The following is a 14,155-nucleotide window of genomic DNA, read 5'->3' on the forward strand; positions in this document are numbered from 1 at the left end:
TCCATTGATCATTTGTGTGATTTTGTTGTCAGCACATTCAACTATGAAAAGAAAAAAGTATTTAATAAGAATATTTCATTCATTCAGATCTAGGATGTGTTATTTTTGTGTTCCCTTTATATTTTTGAGTAGTATATATATATATATATATATACACATATATATATATATATACACACACACACAGTTGAAGTAGGAAGTTTAAATACACCTTAGCCAAATACATTTCAACTCTGTTTTTCACAATTCCTGACATTTAATCCTTAAAAATTCCCAGTCTTAGGTTATATCTATATCACACACACTACCGGTCAAGTGTTAGAACACCTAATCATTCAAGTGTTTTTATTTTTGACTATTTTCTACATTGCAGAAAAATAGTGAAGACATCAAAACTATGAAATAACACATATGGAATCATGTAGTAACCAAAAAAAGTGTTTTATCCAAATATATTTTATTTAAGATTCTTCAAATAGCCACCCTTTGCCATGGCAGCTTTGCACACTCTTGCCATTCTCTCAATCAGCTTTACCTGGAATGCTTTTCCAATAGTCTTGAAGGAGTTCCCACATGTGCTGAGCACTTGTTGGCTGCTTTTCCTTCACTCTGCGGTACGACTCATCCCAAATCATCTCAATTGGGTTGAGGTCGGGTGATTGTGGAGGCCATGTCAACTGATGCAGCACTCCATCACTGTCCTTCTAGGTAATATAGCCCTTACACAGCCTGGAGGTGTGTTGTGTCATTGTTCTGTTGAAAAACAAACGATAGCGGGACTAAGCCCAAACTACTGCCCCTGAACAAGGCAGTTAACCCACTGTTCCTGGGCCGTCATTGTAAATAAGAATTTGTTCTTAAATGACTTGCCTAGTTAACATTTTTTGTTTAATGAACTTATCCTCTGCAGCAGAGGTAACTCTGGGTCTTCTCTTCCCGTGGCAGTCCTCACGAGAGCCAGTTTCATCATAGCGCTTGATGGGTTTTGCAACTGCACTTGAAACTTTCAAAGTTCTTGAAATGTTCCGTATTGACCGACCTTATCTTTTAAGAAGGCACACCTGTTGATTGAAATACATTCCAGGTAACTACCTCATGAAGCTGGTTGAGAGAATGCCAAGAGTGTGCAAAGCTGTCAAGGCAAAGGGTGGCTATTTAAAACATGGGAATACAATTGAATTGTTATTCAAACAATCATCAAAACAGTTCAGGTGTTTCAAACAGTGACATTAATATTTATGTTAAATGCACAGTTAATATAATATACATTTAAATGTATGTTAATATAAAAAATGTAAGTAAAAAGTGACAATGTTTTGGTAGATAAAGTTAACCAATTTCTGTCCCTGTATTAAATAGTCTACTCCAGATAAGTGCACTTATTAGTCAAAATGCAGGTGCCTCCTGGGTATCTGCATGCATTCATGGCACTTCCTCAGTTTAGTGGAACATCAGCTACAACATTACCAGGCACATTTTCTGCTGTTTCCTCTCTGGAAAACAAGGAGCAAACAAGTCAATAATTTAGTTAGTAATAGTATAAAGTAGGGCCGGCACAATACAAGTATTTAATTATTCTGTCCATGGCAAAAATTAAACAACGAAGCAGGCCAAACTCTTTGGTACTTTAAAAACCTTCTGTATGTAAAATAATGTCTGTTAAAGCTTGGAATATAAATACATGTGACTGCATGACATAATGGTGTTTGTTTCCAACATTAGGGCTGTTTTCCTAAAGAAGTTAAATCAGCTTTGTCTTTTGTTTCATTGTCATAATACTGGTATCGTCCCAGCCCTAGTATAAAGTAATCTGTTTACTCAGTTAATACTATGATAGTCTGAAATATTGAATCCAAATGGATGACATACAGGGAGTTACTGGTGACTTGTTGGTGTCCCGTTTCTTGCACAGGAACCTATGAGGTATTACACAAGTTAGGATCGCTATAGCAACTAAAGTGGACTAAATGACAACATTGGATTCTTTACCCATCAACAGAATTCCACTCACTAGAAACATTTTTTCAGGAAAAACTAACTTTGACAATGGATTTGCATGCATAACAATGTTATAAGAGGGTTTATATTAAAACTTCAAATTAACAGAAACGTTTAAATAGAATGACTTACCTCAGAGAATCCATGGAACTCTGAAAGTTGAGTAGAAATAGTCAGATTAATAGAGGCAAAACAAACTAGTTAACATGGTGAGGAAGGCATTAACGTGAATAAATTGAGACTGACCTTTTTTACATTTAGCTGAAAACACAACAAGAATAATCAGATTAGTTGGGGTAAAGACAACTCACCATTAATTGCATGTTTATGTATTAGAATAGCAAGTTACATGACAATGACATGCCTTTAAAGAAGTGACTCATTAAATAGAGAAATAAAGTTAAATAAACAAAGGACTAACCTCTTGCCAGGTAGAAACCAAACAGTGCAACAACTGTTAGGCCTAATAATAATATTGGAACTATTAGAGTGGTATGGATCCTTGGTGGCACTTTGTTACAAATAACATCTTGTCTAGAATTTCCATCTTCAGTCTTCACGCGTCCCATTGCTGCACAACTGCAGAGTAAGCAACACAAACACTTATTTAACTAGACAGGTCAACTACAGCATATTGTAACGTCAGGTTTTATATGGGTTAATGGTAAATCAATTTCAATTCAATCACTTTTTGACAGCATCCTTTTGGATTTAAACAAAACTTTCCGTACAGTTTGCCAATGGAAGAAGTGGTCACAAAGGAAGTAATTTTTAGGACCTGAATGACAAAACATTCAGGAGATAAAAGGTGCTAAATTTTTTTGTTGCCATTTTGCAAACCCCACCATACCATGAGACATCCATGTCTTCATCACTGGAAAAGATATCGACCTCCGTGACATCAGAGAGGGCCAACCAACCTTCTGATAGAGAATGCAGTGATGAGTACTAATTACTACCACAAAGATGGCCTGTTCACCAGGTTAAATGTCAACTTAAAATGGTCATGTTTATTCCATCATCTATATTTCTATTTCCTATGGAGGATTGACAGTGTAATTTATAACAGATATTCCCATTCAAATCAACATTCACTGATGTGTGGACCTCCAACCATCTTTGTGGTACCATTTGAAGGTTGACATTTCAAATTGTATTCCTATTTCAGTACATGTATTATCCAAACCATTACTCCCCCTGTAGTCAAGAGCATGTTGTGTCTCAACCGATGGTGAGCACAACACAGAAACCTCATGACCTAAAACAATATTTTTATTAGAAAACTGTTTTTTTTCTACTTTCAAGAAATTATTAAATAGTTTGAAAACCATGTTTGTAAGCTTTTAAATCTCAACCATTCATCTTTTCCAGAGATGAAGACATGGACGTCACCTTTTATTTCCTGAATGTTTTAGCATCCAGGTCCAAAAAGTCACTTTCTGAGCACTTCTACAATGTGTGAATATGTATGGAAGGTTTAAGTTAAATCAAAAGGGGTGCTGTCAAAAAGTGAATGAATTCATATGTTTTTACCATTAAGCCAGCCTGTAATTATATTGTCAACCAAAATCTGGTTGCCAGAACTTAATTTATAGATTGCTATCAGAGCATTGACACTGCTTAGTGAAATATAATATCATCAATATCCCAATTACTTTTAAAGAAAAAACAAATCTAAAGCAATTCAAGAAACTCTAGTACACAAACAATGACCTACTCAGTCCAAGCAGTGCAGTTCACACCATATTGTGAGTAAAAGCCATGCTGACACTCCTCACACATGGTATCTGTTGTCTTTGTACCTATATGGTGAGAATAAACAATGTTATCATGTTCAAAAGTTAACGATTGTGGTGCTAGAGAAGTCAAAATCACCTGAGGTATGACTTCACTTCAAAAAGAAACCAGAGGAATAAAAACCACCATCTATCTAGAGCCCACGTTATGTTCAGTTATCAGAATTATAATGTCCTGTACGATATTTAGCCTCTACTTCATACTTACCAGGTGATTTAGTACTCTGTCCCGGTGAACAGTGTGTATGTTCTACTGCAAAGCTACACTCAGAGTTGGATGAGTAGCTTCTACAGTAGTATCCATCTAGAATGTCGCAAACTGTGTTACTTGTTGGTTTGCACTCGGTCTGAGTGAACAGGCCCAGTCCTGGAAAATATCAGGGTTGATTCATTTCAGTCAGAGGACGACTTATGAGAAGGCACCTCATACCCTTTTCACACTAATGTGGTGACCTGAAACGTAATACACTGACTCAGATATCATCTTTTTTACATTGTACTTTCCAGTTGGTGGATGCAGAACCAAACCAGTGCCACACAACTCCGCTCAGCAGTGAAAAGGGTATGATGTGTACTGCTTAAAGGAAAGATGGGAAGGTTTAGAAGAAATGTAAATGTACCTGGGTCACAGGAACTGCAGGGAAAACACTTGGTTAGACCATTGGCCTCGTTCATGAAGGTCCCTCTGATACAGGGTATACAAGATGTGCTGGACTCTATAGTACAATCCCTCCGGACCACCAAGCCTAATCATAGAAAATACAACTTAACTTATTGAGACGTTACATATTTTCTTTAAGTAGCCTAGTTTTATTGTTTGGCTACTTGAAGAAAACTATGGCCTAATCACTCACAGCCCACCTCTTCCAATGCATTATGTAAAAGTGTGCATCGAACATCGAGTATAACATCCTGGCAGTTAAATCATACTCGATTTTTGAAAATGTATCTGCTATAAAAAAACAAACATGTTTTTACATGTTTCCCACTATTCGTTGATTTCGGTAGGGTATCCCCATATTTAATTGATCAGATGCCACTCATTTCGGCTTCGACATCTGTGCATTTAAAATATACTCGATTTTTTAAAATATCACATACTATAAAATGTTCCTTTTTCGCATACTCAGACGGGTCACTTTTTAAGACACAAGTATTGGTATTCGGACAGAACCAGTTTTCATGGAACACAGCTCTCTGCATTATTATGTTTTTTTGGGGGGGGGGGCCCTGGTGGCATCCAAGGGGGTTGTTTTCTTAGGACCTGGTCTTCTATCTTTTTCACTACATACTGGTATGATTCTGGAGACAGCAAATATAATGTTCAAATGTGGAAAAGTCACCCCTTAATTGGGAAGATGCCGAATAGCGAAGCTTCTGCCGTTGTGTTTAAATGTAGCCTAAGTAGTTTTTGTTCTCCTTAAAATGAACATGAGTATTTTATCGTGGTCTTTTTCATTTTCTTTAACCAAAGTGGATTTCTGTTCTCTCATTGAAATATGTCTCTTGTTCTCTTGGTCTTTGTCAGCGCTTTTAAACTAAATACTAAACCAACTTTTGATTTCTGAATGTGGCTGCACCGGGGACTCTGGATGTGGCTGCACCGGGGACTCTGAATGTGGCTGCGTTATTGATGTCATGTTAAATCAGGCCTTTTGATTTGAACAGATTGTTTTAGTTTTGTAATCTAGGCTGCCTTCTGAATTATATAAATTATGGATCAAGCCCTAGCAGTCATTCTGATCTCATCCCCAAAGCTCAGTGCTTTAGTTTATTATGTTGCTGTCCAGCTGTTCTGAATTTGGATGCACCTGACTGCCCACATTTTTCTGTGCAATACCTTTTGATTTGAACATTTGAAAAGTTTTGAGGCTCGGTTATTTGATTTAATATATATATATTATCACTTTGATTTCACTAATAAATATGTTGAAATGGAACCAAATTATCTGTTTCTGTCCTCTTTAAATATGATAGATGGACTTTATTGGCTACGGTATAGGTTGAGTGTGATAGTCTGCCTATAACCAGCCTGAGTAGGCCTATAACTACATTCTATTTAGAGTTTAGAGAAATGAATGGAACTGGAACGCAGTCATGAGCTGCTACTGTATTGTGGCATACTTTTTACTAAACGGTACGTGCTAAATAGTATGTGACGTTGAGTACATAGTATGCAGTTTAAGCATGTAGTACGCTAGTATGGATCTTCGGACAAAGCCAATGCCTCCCATTTACTGCATAAATCCTCCTGAAATACTATGATGTGTGAGATATTGTAGGCTACCTGTAGAAATGTGCCTTACCCTTGTTTACTGGTAACATGCAATTCAACAACATTGGAAAGAGCTCATACATAAATTAACATTACCTTTACCACACATTGGGCAGCACTGCCCATCAACCTGTTTGTATTCGGCTGGACCACAATCGCTTCCAAATACATGCAGAAAATTAAAACCTAAAACAGACAAAAAAAGATGCATAGGCTAAGGGCAAGTCTGTTTGTACTATCTTGACAACTCCTTAATTGCCATGCCATGCTCTTAACAATGACATTGGAGTTGAAAATAACAAACAGACTGGAACTTGTAATTAAAACAAATTATAACTTCGTGTTTTCCTCCCCTAATAAGTGGAAACCTACAAGATGGTGGCCGGACGCCAACGACTGACTTAAGACAACACCCCTCCATCGACGTCGAGTCAGGCGAGTGTTTAAAACAATTATATATAAACCAAGCTGTGCAAACATTGCCCACATCTGAAATGTAGAAGGTTATGCAATTAATTTCGGCTCCGAAATACTGTAACAACATCCGATGAGTACGCTAGACTAATCAAAGTAAATCTGAATATGTATCTAAATCCGTCATAAACCGTTAATTTAACCATTGGGGATTTTATGTCCATCATCAGATTGAAACTTCTGAATGTGCGCATGACTTCCGCTGCTCCCCCAACCTTGTTTTAATGTTTTTCTTCTCATTTTGTCAGGTTAATGTCGCAAAATAGATTGTTGTAGCCAACTACACATGCCGACTATTTTAAGGATTGTGCTACCAAATATGAATTGTTCTGTGGTGCAACTGTTAGGCAAGGAAGGATTAATTGTATACATTCTTCTATTCTACTGTACGTTTGTTTATTCCTTGTGTAACTGCTGTTTTTGTCGAACTGCTTTGCTTTATCTTGGCCAGGTCGCAGTTGTAAATGAGAACTTGTTCAACTGGCCTTCCTGGTTAAATAAAGGTGGGGAAAAAAACTCAGACGAAAGCATTTGCGTTTTTTTAAACATAACTATGTTATATTACTGGTGTGGTCAGTTGCTAGCATCGTTAACTCAAGTTTGTTGATTCAATGTGATAGTTGGACTATTTGATTTAGCAGGACGCCAATTTATATCACAATTTTGTCAAACCTAAATGTAGCTAAACCAGCTAACTTACCAATGAGGAAATACTGTGCGGACGAAAGGTATATCATTTTCACTTGATAAAGACATCACAACATTGTGACGATACATTAATACTGCTACGAGCCAACTATTATATGTCACATATGTTTTAAAATCACTATTATTAGTTAATTATCTGTGCCTCTTGTTTTTGCTAGTTTAGCAAGCAGGATGCGTTGACATATGACGCCGGATATGACGTATTAGCCGGGGCCAAATTCTTCTGAAGTATAACTGAAAACCATTGCGTTTGGTCTATAATAGGTCTGAAATATTAGGAGGTACATTATAGAAATAAACTTAACTGGCCCACTCACACCCTTGCAGTTCACATTTTGCAAAGAGACTGATCACTGATGGCTGGTAAAACAAGCACAAACCATGACCAATGCAAAATCTATATTAGGTGAATAATCTGCTAAACACTATATAATACAATATGTACAAAATATGCATCAAAAGCAAAGGAACTATACAATCATGGAGGACTGTAAGAAAAGTAATGAAGTGTGTATTATTAATTGGAGTCCTTATTGGGATGCATCAGGGTCACACACGGGACATAGCCTTCACTTTGCACCATTACCTTTGTGGGGAACGGGGATTATACAAATCCATGGTCGCACAACAAGTCAATTTTTTCCAAATCAGTGTCCAGGCCATGTTATTCAAAGGTCCTTTGCACAGCTTGTATCAACAGAATCTACAGTACACCATTACCAGAAGCACTAGTTCCATGGGGATGTTATGGGATCATCTGTAGGTTTCTGCAGTTTAAGGATAATTGCTCCAAAAATGCAATTGTATCCTGCACCATCATCCAAAGACCAGGTACAGTGTCATACAAAAGTCCTTTAGTTCCAGTTATGCTCGAATGACTTGGACTGACGATTAAAATGAAGGCCACCTGACCTTACCCTGGACAGAACAGACCTGGCTCCTTCTAGGGTTTAAATCTTCGTCCTCAGTATTGGAAGATTGTACAAAAATGTTTTTTCCTTGCAATTGTGTTTTAGAGTTTCAGGCCACATATCAAGGTCATAGTTGGGTTAATATGTAAACCACAAAACAAATGTGTCAGCACCCAACTTAAAAAAAAAAAAGAAGTCTAGATCACATTTACCATGTAGTAGGGCCCAATTTCTGTCCACTACATCTCAGGCCAATGAACCTCAGACTGGATTGTTGTAAAGAATGTCCTAGGGGCATGAATCTATTAATTTTAACAACATGTCAAGTTTACATGAAAAAAAGTACTAAATCCTACATATTCTGGCTGAAGTTCACAGGAACTCATGCTTACCATTCTGTACATATGTTAACAAAACCTTTACCTGTTCTTGTTCTCACAAACAGCGTTGTTCCCTCGGTGTCTGATTCCTTCAAATGAAACCTCAACTCAATAAAACATAAAAAGTGTAACCCCCAAGTCAATAGAAATAACAGAACAATTTCTGTCATCTATCTCCTTGCCACGGTGAGTATGATATAAAATGCAGTGGAGGTGCACATGAACATACCTCTATAGGCATGTTTATATACATCTGTAGGCCTTTATGTACATCTGCAGGCCTTTGTGTCTCTGTAGAAATAAACATTAGCGTTGAGACAAAATAATGAATATCGTCATATGACCAATAGGCAGTGGGACTGTCAGAATTGACAAAAACGGGATATTTCTCACTGTTCATCTAGGTCAGGGATGGGCAACTGGCGGCCCGCATGCTTTTGAAGGCCTTCGGATCAATTTTTATAAAACATTTTGAAACTCAGTCAGGGTCTCAACTTACTGTTGTATATTCTACTATTTTAACTTACAAGATGCAATTTTGAAATTTTGTTTTGCATCAGCAGTTTCTCTTATGTAAGTTACTGATACTCAGTCAATTATCCCATGTCAGCAAAACATTTTCAGATACCTAAGTTGGTTTAGCGGCCAGCTATCTAAACTAATCATTGTCAAATTAACGGCCAAGGGGCCCTCATTGAATTTGTTAGTCAGTCTCACTCCGATATCATATTAAAAACTGCAAACCTGGCCTCCCGAGTGGCGCAGTGGTATAAGGTACTGCCTCGCAGTTGCAAGCTGTGCCACTAGAGATCCTGGTTTGAGTCCAGGCTCTGTCGCAGCCGGCCATGACCGGGAGACCCACGGGGCGGCGCACAATTGGACCAACATCGTCCGGTGGCGGGCCAGGCGCATGCACGCTGACATGTTTCGCCAGGTGTATGGTGTTTCCTCTGATACATTGGTGCGGTTGGCTTCCGGGTTAAGAGAGCATTGTGTCGAGAAGCGGTGCGGCTTGGCTGGGATTTATTTCGGAGGACGCACGGCTCTCGACCTTCGCTACTCCTGAGTCCGTACGGGAGTTGCAGCGATGAGACAAGACTAACTACCAATTGGATAACACGAAAAAAAGGGGGTACATTTTTTTGTTTTTGTTTTTAATCTAATAAAAAACAAATGCAAACATTTCCCTTGGTCCCATGTCAAAATGTGTAGAATTAGAGCAAACTTGCTTTGAAACTGCAACATTTTCTCTCAGCCATAAAACTGAACAAATGTCTCTCCAATGTCAAGGGGGCCACTAAAATATTTAGCTCACAATGTGTGTGTGTGTGTGTGTGTGTATGGTGGTGTTGCCCATTATTCTACAATGTAGAAAATAATAAAAATAAAGAAAAACTCTGGAATGATTAGGTGTCCAAAACGTTGATGTCTCAATACCAAGTACAAAAAGTGCTGTAATTTCTAAACGGTTAACGATATGGATGAAAAGACCCTCAAATTAAAGCTGACAGTGTGCACTTTAACCTCTGGCATTGTTTGAGTTTGAAACTGTGATACAGTGAATAAGTGAAATAATCTGTCTGTAAACAATTGTTGGAAAAATTTCTTGTGTCATGCACAAAGTAGATGTCCTAACCGATTTGCCAAAAATATAGTTTGTTGACGAGAAATTTGTGGAGTGGTTGAAAAATGAGTTTTAATGACTCCCGACTTCAACTGTAGCTTAGCTAAACTCCCGACTTCAACTGTAGCTTAGCTAAACTCCCGACTTCAACTGTAGCTTAGCTAAACTCCCGACTTCAACTGTAGTTTGAACCTGACAATTGATTGATGTTGGTGGTGATAACCTAAACGCTGGCGTTCTATAGACAAGATGTGGTGTGTGTGACTCGAGATAGAGAGAGAGAGCCTGGAAGAGTTGAGAACAATGCCTCATTCTCATCATCCTGGCATCTGGGAAACTAAGTCAAAGACCATCCTGTTTAGATTACCAAGGTGGCTTATGTGAAGGCTATAAATGACTGACTAAGCAAATCTTGGTATCAGCTATATAAAAACTGTGCATCGTCTGTAAAGGCTAGACTCTCAGCCTAAAATTTAGTCAAGACTGGTGGGCTGACGGTCTCATTATTGCAATAACTAATCCATATTAAATAAAGATGATTGTTTGAAGAAATGACCAAGACCAAGTCTCTCTCAGTACTGAATTTCCATGACATCTTTGGCGATGTGGAGGTAACCTGCAACTTCACCTGTTGACCTCTCCTGAAGATCCGGGTAAACTGTGCACAGGGGATCAGAAATTGTGATCTCAGTGTGAACCACGCTCATTATTGAGCAGCTGGACCCGCCTAGGATCTGATATGTAGCGGGCAAAGGTGGATACCAGATCTCGGACAGAGTACTGAGAGAGGTAGGCTTGGACAATCTATCAATAAGTGATGAAATTATAAGGAAAAAAATCTGTTTAAAAAAGGAAAAAATAATAGCCCCTGTTGAGGGTACGCTCAGAGCGAGGTCTTCCTGAAGAGGGCCACAGCTGAGGTAACTAGCAGGACTGGAGTTGAGTTGATAAGAGTGCTCTTAAGTGAGGTATCCTTGGGCATGATTGTTAATTAGCCTGTTGCGGGCAACCAAAAGTCCAATCCGTGGTACTTGATCACAGTAGGATGTCGAGGTTTGTGGGAACGAGGGACCTGCGCCCGGTGACACCTGAACAGATACTGGCCCTGGCGAAGGCTAATTATAATGTGTTATGTGTTTTGATAAATGAGGTAAACGGGTATGCCCTGGGTTACTATTGTTAGGTGTTATTGTAAGTGTTTTCTTATTCCTGATACTTATTATTATTTCATTTTTCCCCCTCACCTTTTATTTAATTTAACCAGGTAGGCCAGTTGAGAACAAGTTCTCATTAATAACTGCAACCTGGCCAAGATAAAGCAAAGCAGTGCGACACAAACAACACAAGAGTTACACATGGGATAAACAAACATACAGTCAATAACACAATACAAAAATATATATACAGTGTGTGCAAATGTAGTAAGATTAGAGAGGTAAGGCAAAATATAGGTCATAGTGGCGAAATAATTACAATTTAGCAATTAAACACTGGAGTAATAGTGCAGAAGATGAATGTGCAAGTAGAGATTCTGGGGTGCAAAGGAACAAAAAAATAAATACCAATATGGGGATGAGGTAGTTGGGTGGGCTATTTACAGATGGGCTGTGTACAGGTGCAATGATCAGTAAGCTGCTCTGGCAGCTGATACTTAAAGTTAGTGAGGGAGATAGCTTCAGTGATTTTTGCAATTCGTTCTAGTCATTGGCAGCAGAGAACTGTAAGGAAAGGCGGCCAAAGTAGGTGTTGGCTTTGGGGATCACCAGTGAAATATACCTGCTGGAGCGCGTGCTATGGGTGGGTGCTGCTATGGTGACCAGTGAGCTGAGATAAGGCGGAGCTTTACCTAGCAAAGACTTATAGATGACCTGGAGCCAGTGGGTTTGGCGATGAATATGAAGCGAGGGCTAGCCAACGAGAGCATACAGGTCGCAGTGGTGGGTAGTATATGGGGCTTTGGTGACAAAACGAATGGCACTGTGATTAGACTACATCCAATTTGCTGAGTAGAGTGTTGGAGGCTATTTTGTAAATGACATCGCCAAAGTCAATGATTGGTAGGATAGTCAGTTTTACAAGGATATGTTTGGCAGCATGAGTGAAGGATGCTTTGTTGCGGAATAAGAAGCCGATTCTAGATGTAATTTTAGATTGGAGATGCTTAATGTGAGTCTGGAAGGAGAGTTTACAGTCTAACCAGACACACCTAGGTATTTGTAGTTGTCCACATATTCTAAGTCAGAACCGTCCAAAGTAGTGATGCTAGACGGGCGGGCGGTGTGGACAGCGATCGGTTGAAGAGCATGCATTTAGTTGCATTTAAAAGCAGTTGGAGGCCACGGAAGGAGTGTTGTATGGCATTGAAGCTCGTTTGGAGGTTTGTTAACACAGTGTCCAAAGAAAGGCCAGAAGTATACAGAATGGTGTCGTCTGCGTAGAGATGTATCAAATAATCACCAGCAGCAAGAGCGGTATCATTGATGTATTCAGAGAAAAGAGTCGGCCCGAGAATTAAACCCTGTGACACCCCAATAGAGACTGCCGGAGGTCTGGACAACAGGCACTCCGATTTGACACACTGAACTCTATCTGAGAAGTAGTTGGTGAATCAGGCGAGGCAATCATTTGAGAAACCATGGCTGTTGAGTCTGCCGATAGGAATGTGGTGATTGACCGAGACGAAAGCCTTGGCCAGGTCAATGAAGATGGCCAAGGCTTAGATTGAAGACACGGGTACTCTGTTGGTAGTTTTGCACATTTGTATAGACATAAAATAATCTATACCATAGTACTCACCGTAGGCGATATCCCAGTGTGGATACAACACGCCGTTGTGGGACCACTAATTAGGCAATATTTTGATAATGGTATGGGTTTCCCTGTTCATATGGACAGGGTTTTGAAATCTAAAAACAGCGCCAACCGGTTTTCCTTGTCTGCCTCATTCCCCTCTGTGTTTTTGTTTGTGTTTTCTGTGAATGTGACACGAGAGAGTGTGAGGGAAGTATGTTTGGGGAACAGTAATGTGTGAATGAGAGTGCGTGTGAGGGCAGAAACAAGTGTTAATCTTACATTTGGATAATGAGATATGGTGCGTTATCTTGGTGTTCCTTTCAACAATGCCCATCATAGAATATCACGGGGTGGTATTATTAAGTGCTCGATGTTATTCTATCATTTCTGGAAGACTAGAGAATCGTTGAGAATTATTCCCATAGGGCAGCCTCCGAGAAACTAACGTGTTAGGGTTCTGCTGGGAGTGTATGGATGAAGAATCGTTGGAAACGGAGTGATTCATTCATGTGAGTACCTACGTTATATGTTGATTATTGATTCTGTGAAGACATAAAAAAAATGATAAATTGTAAGTGTGTATAATCGATTACTAGAATTTTGATAAAGTAAATACTGGGAAAATAATAAGGTGCAACTTAAACAACTCATACGTAGACGTACGTAGGGTCCTTATGGATCATTTGATAGAGATAAGGTTAAAAGCATTATATGACTGTCTGAATGCTTATGTGATTTTTTTCCGTAATACATTTAGAGAGAACCCCCTCAGGCCTGAAAATGTGTTTTTTTTCGCAGTAAGAGATGTGTTGCTATATTTATTGAATAAATATTTTTTCCATGAAGTTAGAGCAAAATAAAGGTGGAATTTCGACGTAATTTATATAACGTAGTACAAAGCGTAATTTGGGGTTTTTCATAAAACCGCGAGGAGAGAGGAGCAGGAATAAACATCATAGGAAATGTACACTAAAGCTAAGCCATAAAGATACAATTAGAAGAGCACGCACATTATACCAATTCGGCTCGAATATGGAGTAGAAGAAAAAATATCTAATCATGGATAAAATTCGGTAGCATGTCCCTGCTGACAGGAAAATTCTGGGATGTAATTGTGACTTGACACAATGAAATAAAACAAGAATCATTAGCGCAACGCACCAGTGTATAAATGTTAGCGTTCTTTCAGCGTAGTC

General features: G+C 38.8%; 1 protein-coding gene across 2 annotated transcripts; it reads right to left on the minus strand.

The window, feature by feature from the left end:
- Positions 1–313: 313 nt before the first annotated feature.
- Positions 314–7,455, minus strand: LOC135503927 (tumor necrosis factor receptor superfamily member 14-like). Of its 2 annotated transcripts, none has more exons than XM_064922116.1 (9): positions 7,244–7,455; positions 6,166–6,255; positions 4,415–4,540; positions 4,003–4,161; positions 3,716–3,800; positions 2,245–2,577; positions 2,131–2,150; positions 1,870–1,916; positions 314–1,493 (listed from the first exon to the last, which is right to left on the minus strand). In XM_064922116.1, exons 1-6 carry the CDS (start codon positions 7,278–7,280, stop codon positions 2,415–2,417), a joined length of 660 nt encoding a protein of 219 aa, XP_064778188.1. In that variant the 5' UTR covers positions 7,281–7,455; the 3' UTR covers positions 314–1,493; positions 1,870–1,916; positions 2,131–2,150; positions 2,245–2,414. The 2 variants fall into 2 exon arrangements, with proteins under 2 accessions (XP_064778188.1, XP_064778187.1); XM_064922115.1 differs by lacking the exon at positions 7,244–7,455 and adding an exon at positions 6,442–7,220.
- Between the last annotated feature and the right edge of the window lie 6,700 nt (positions 7,456–14,155).

The sequence above is a fragment of the Oncorhynchus masou genome, chromosome 18, assembly GCF_036934945.1.
Source record: "Oncorhynchus masou masou isolate Uvic2021 chromosome 18, UVic_Omas_1.1, whole genome shotgun sequence".
Lineage (NCBI taxonomy): Eukaryota > Metazoa > Chordata > Actinopteri > Salmoniformes > Salmonidae > Oncorhynchus > Oncorhynchus masou.

What these genes read in the sequence shown, in the direction of transcription:
- LOC135503927 (XM_064922115.1), bottom strand. Translation starts at nt 6,613, where the DNA reads ATGTTGTTACAGTATTTCGGAGCCGAAATTAATTGCATAACCTTCTAC. An exon ending in CTGCCCAATGTGTGGTAAAG is followed by an intron (nt 4,541 to 6,165) that starts GTAATGTTAATT and finishes TTCTATGATTAG; the next exon opens with GCTTGGTGGTCCGGAGGGAT. An exon ending in ACAGAGTACTAAATCACCTG is followed by an intron (nt 3,801 to 4,002) that starts GTAAGTATGAAG and finishes CTCACCATATAG; the next exon opens with GTACAAAGACAACAGATACC.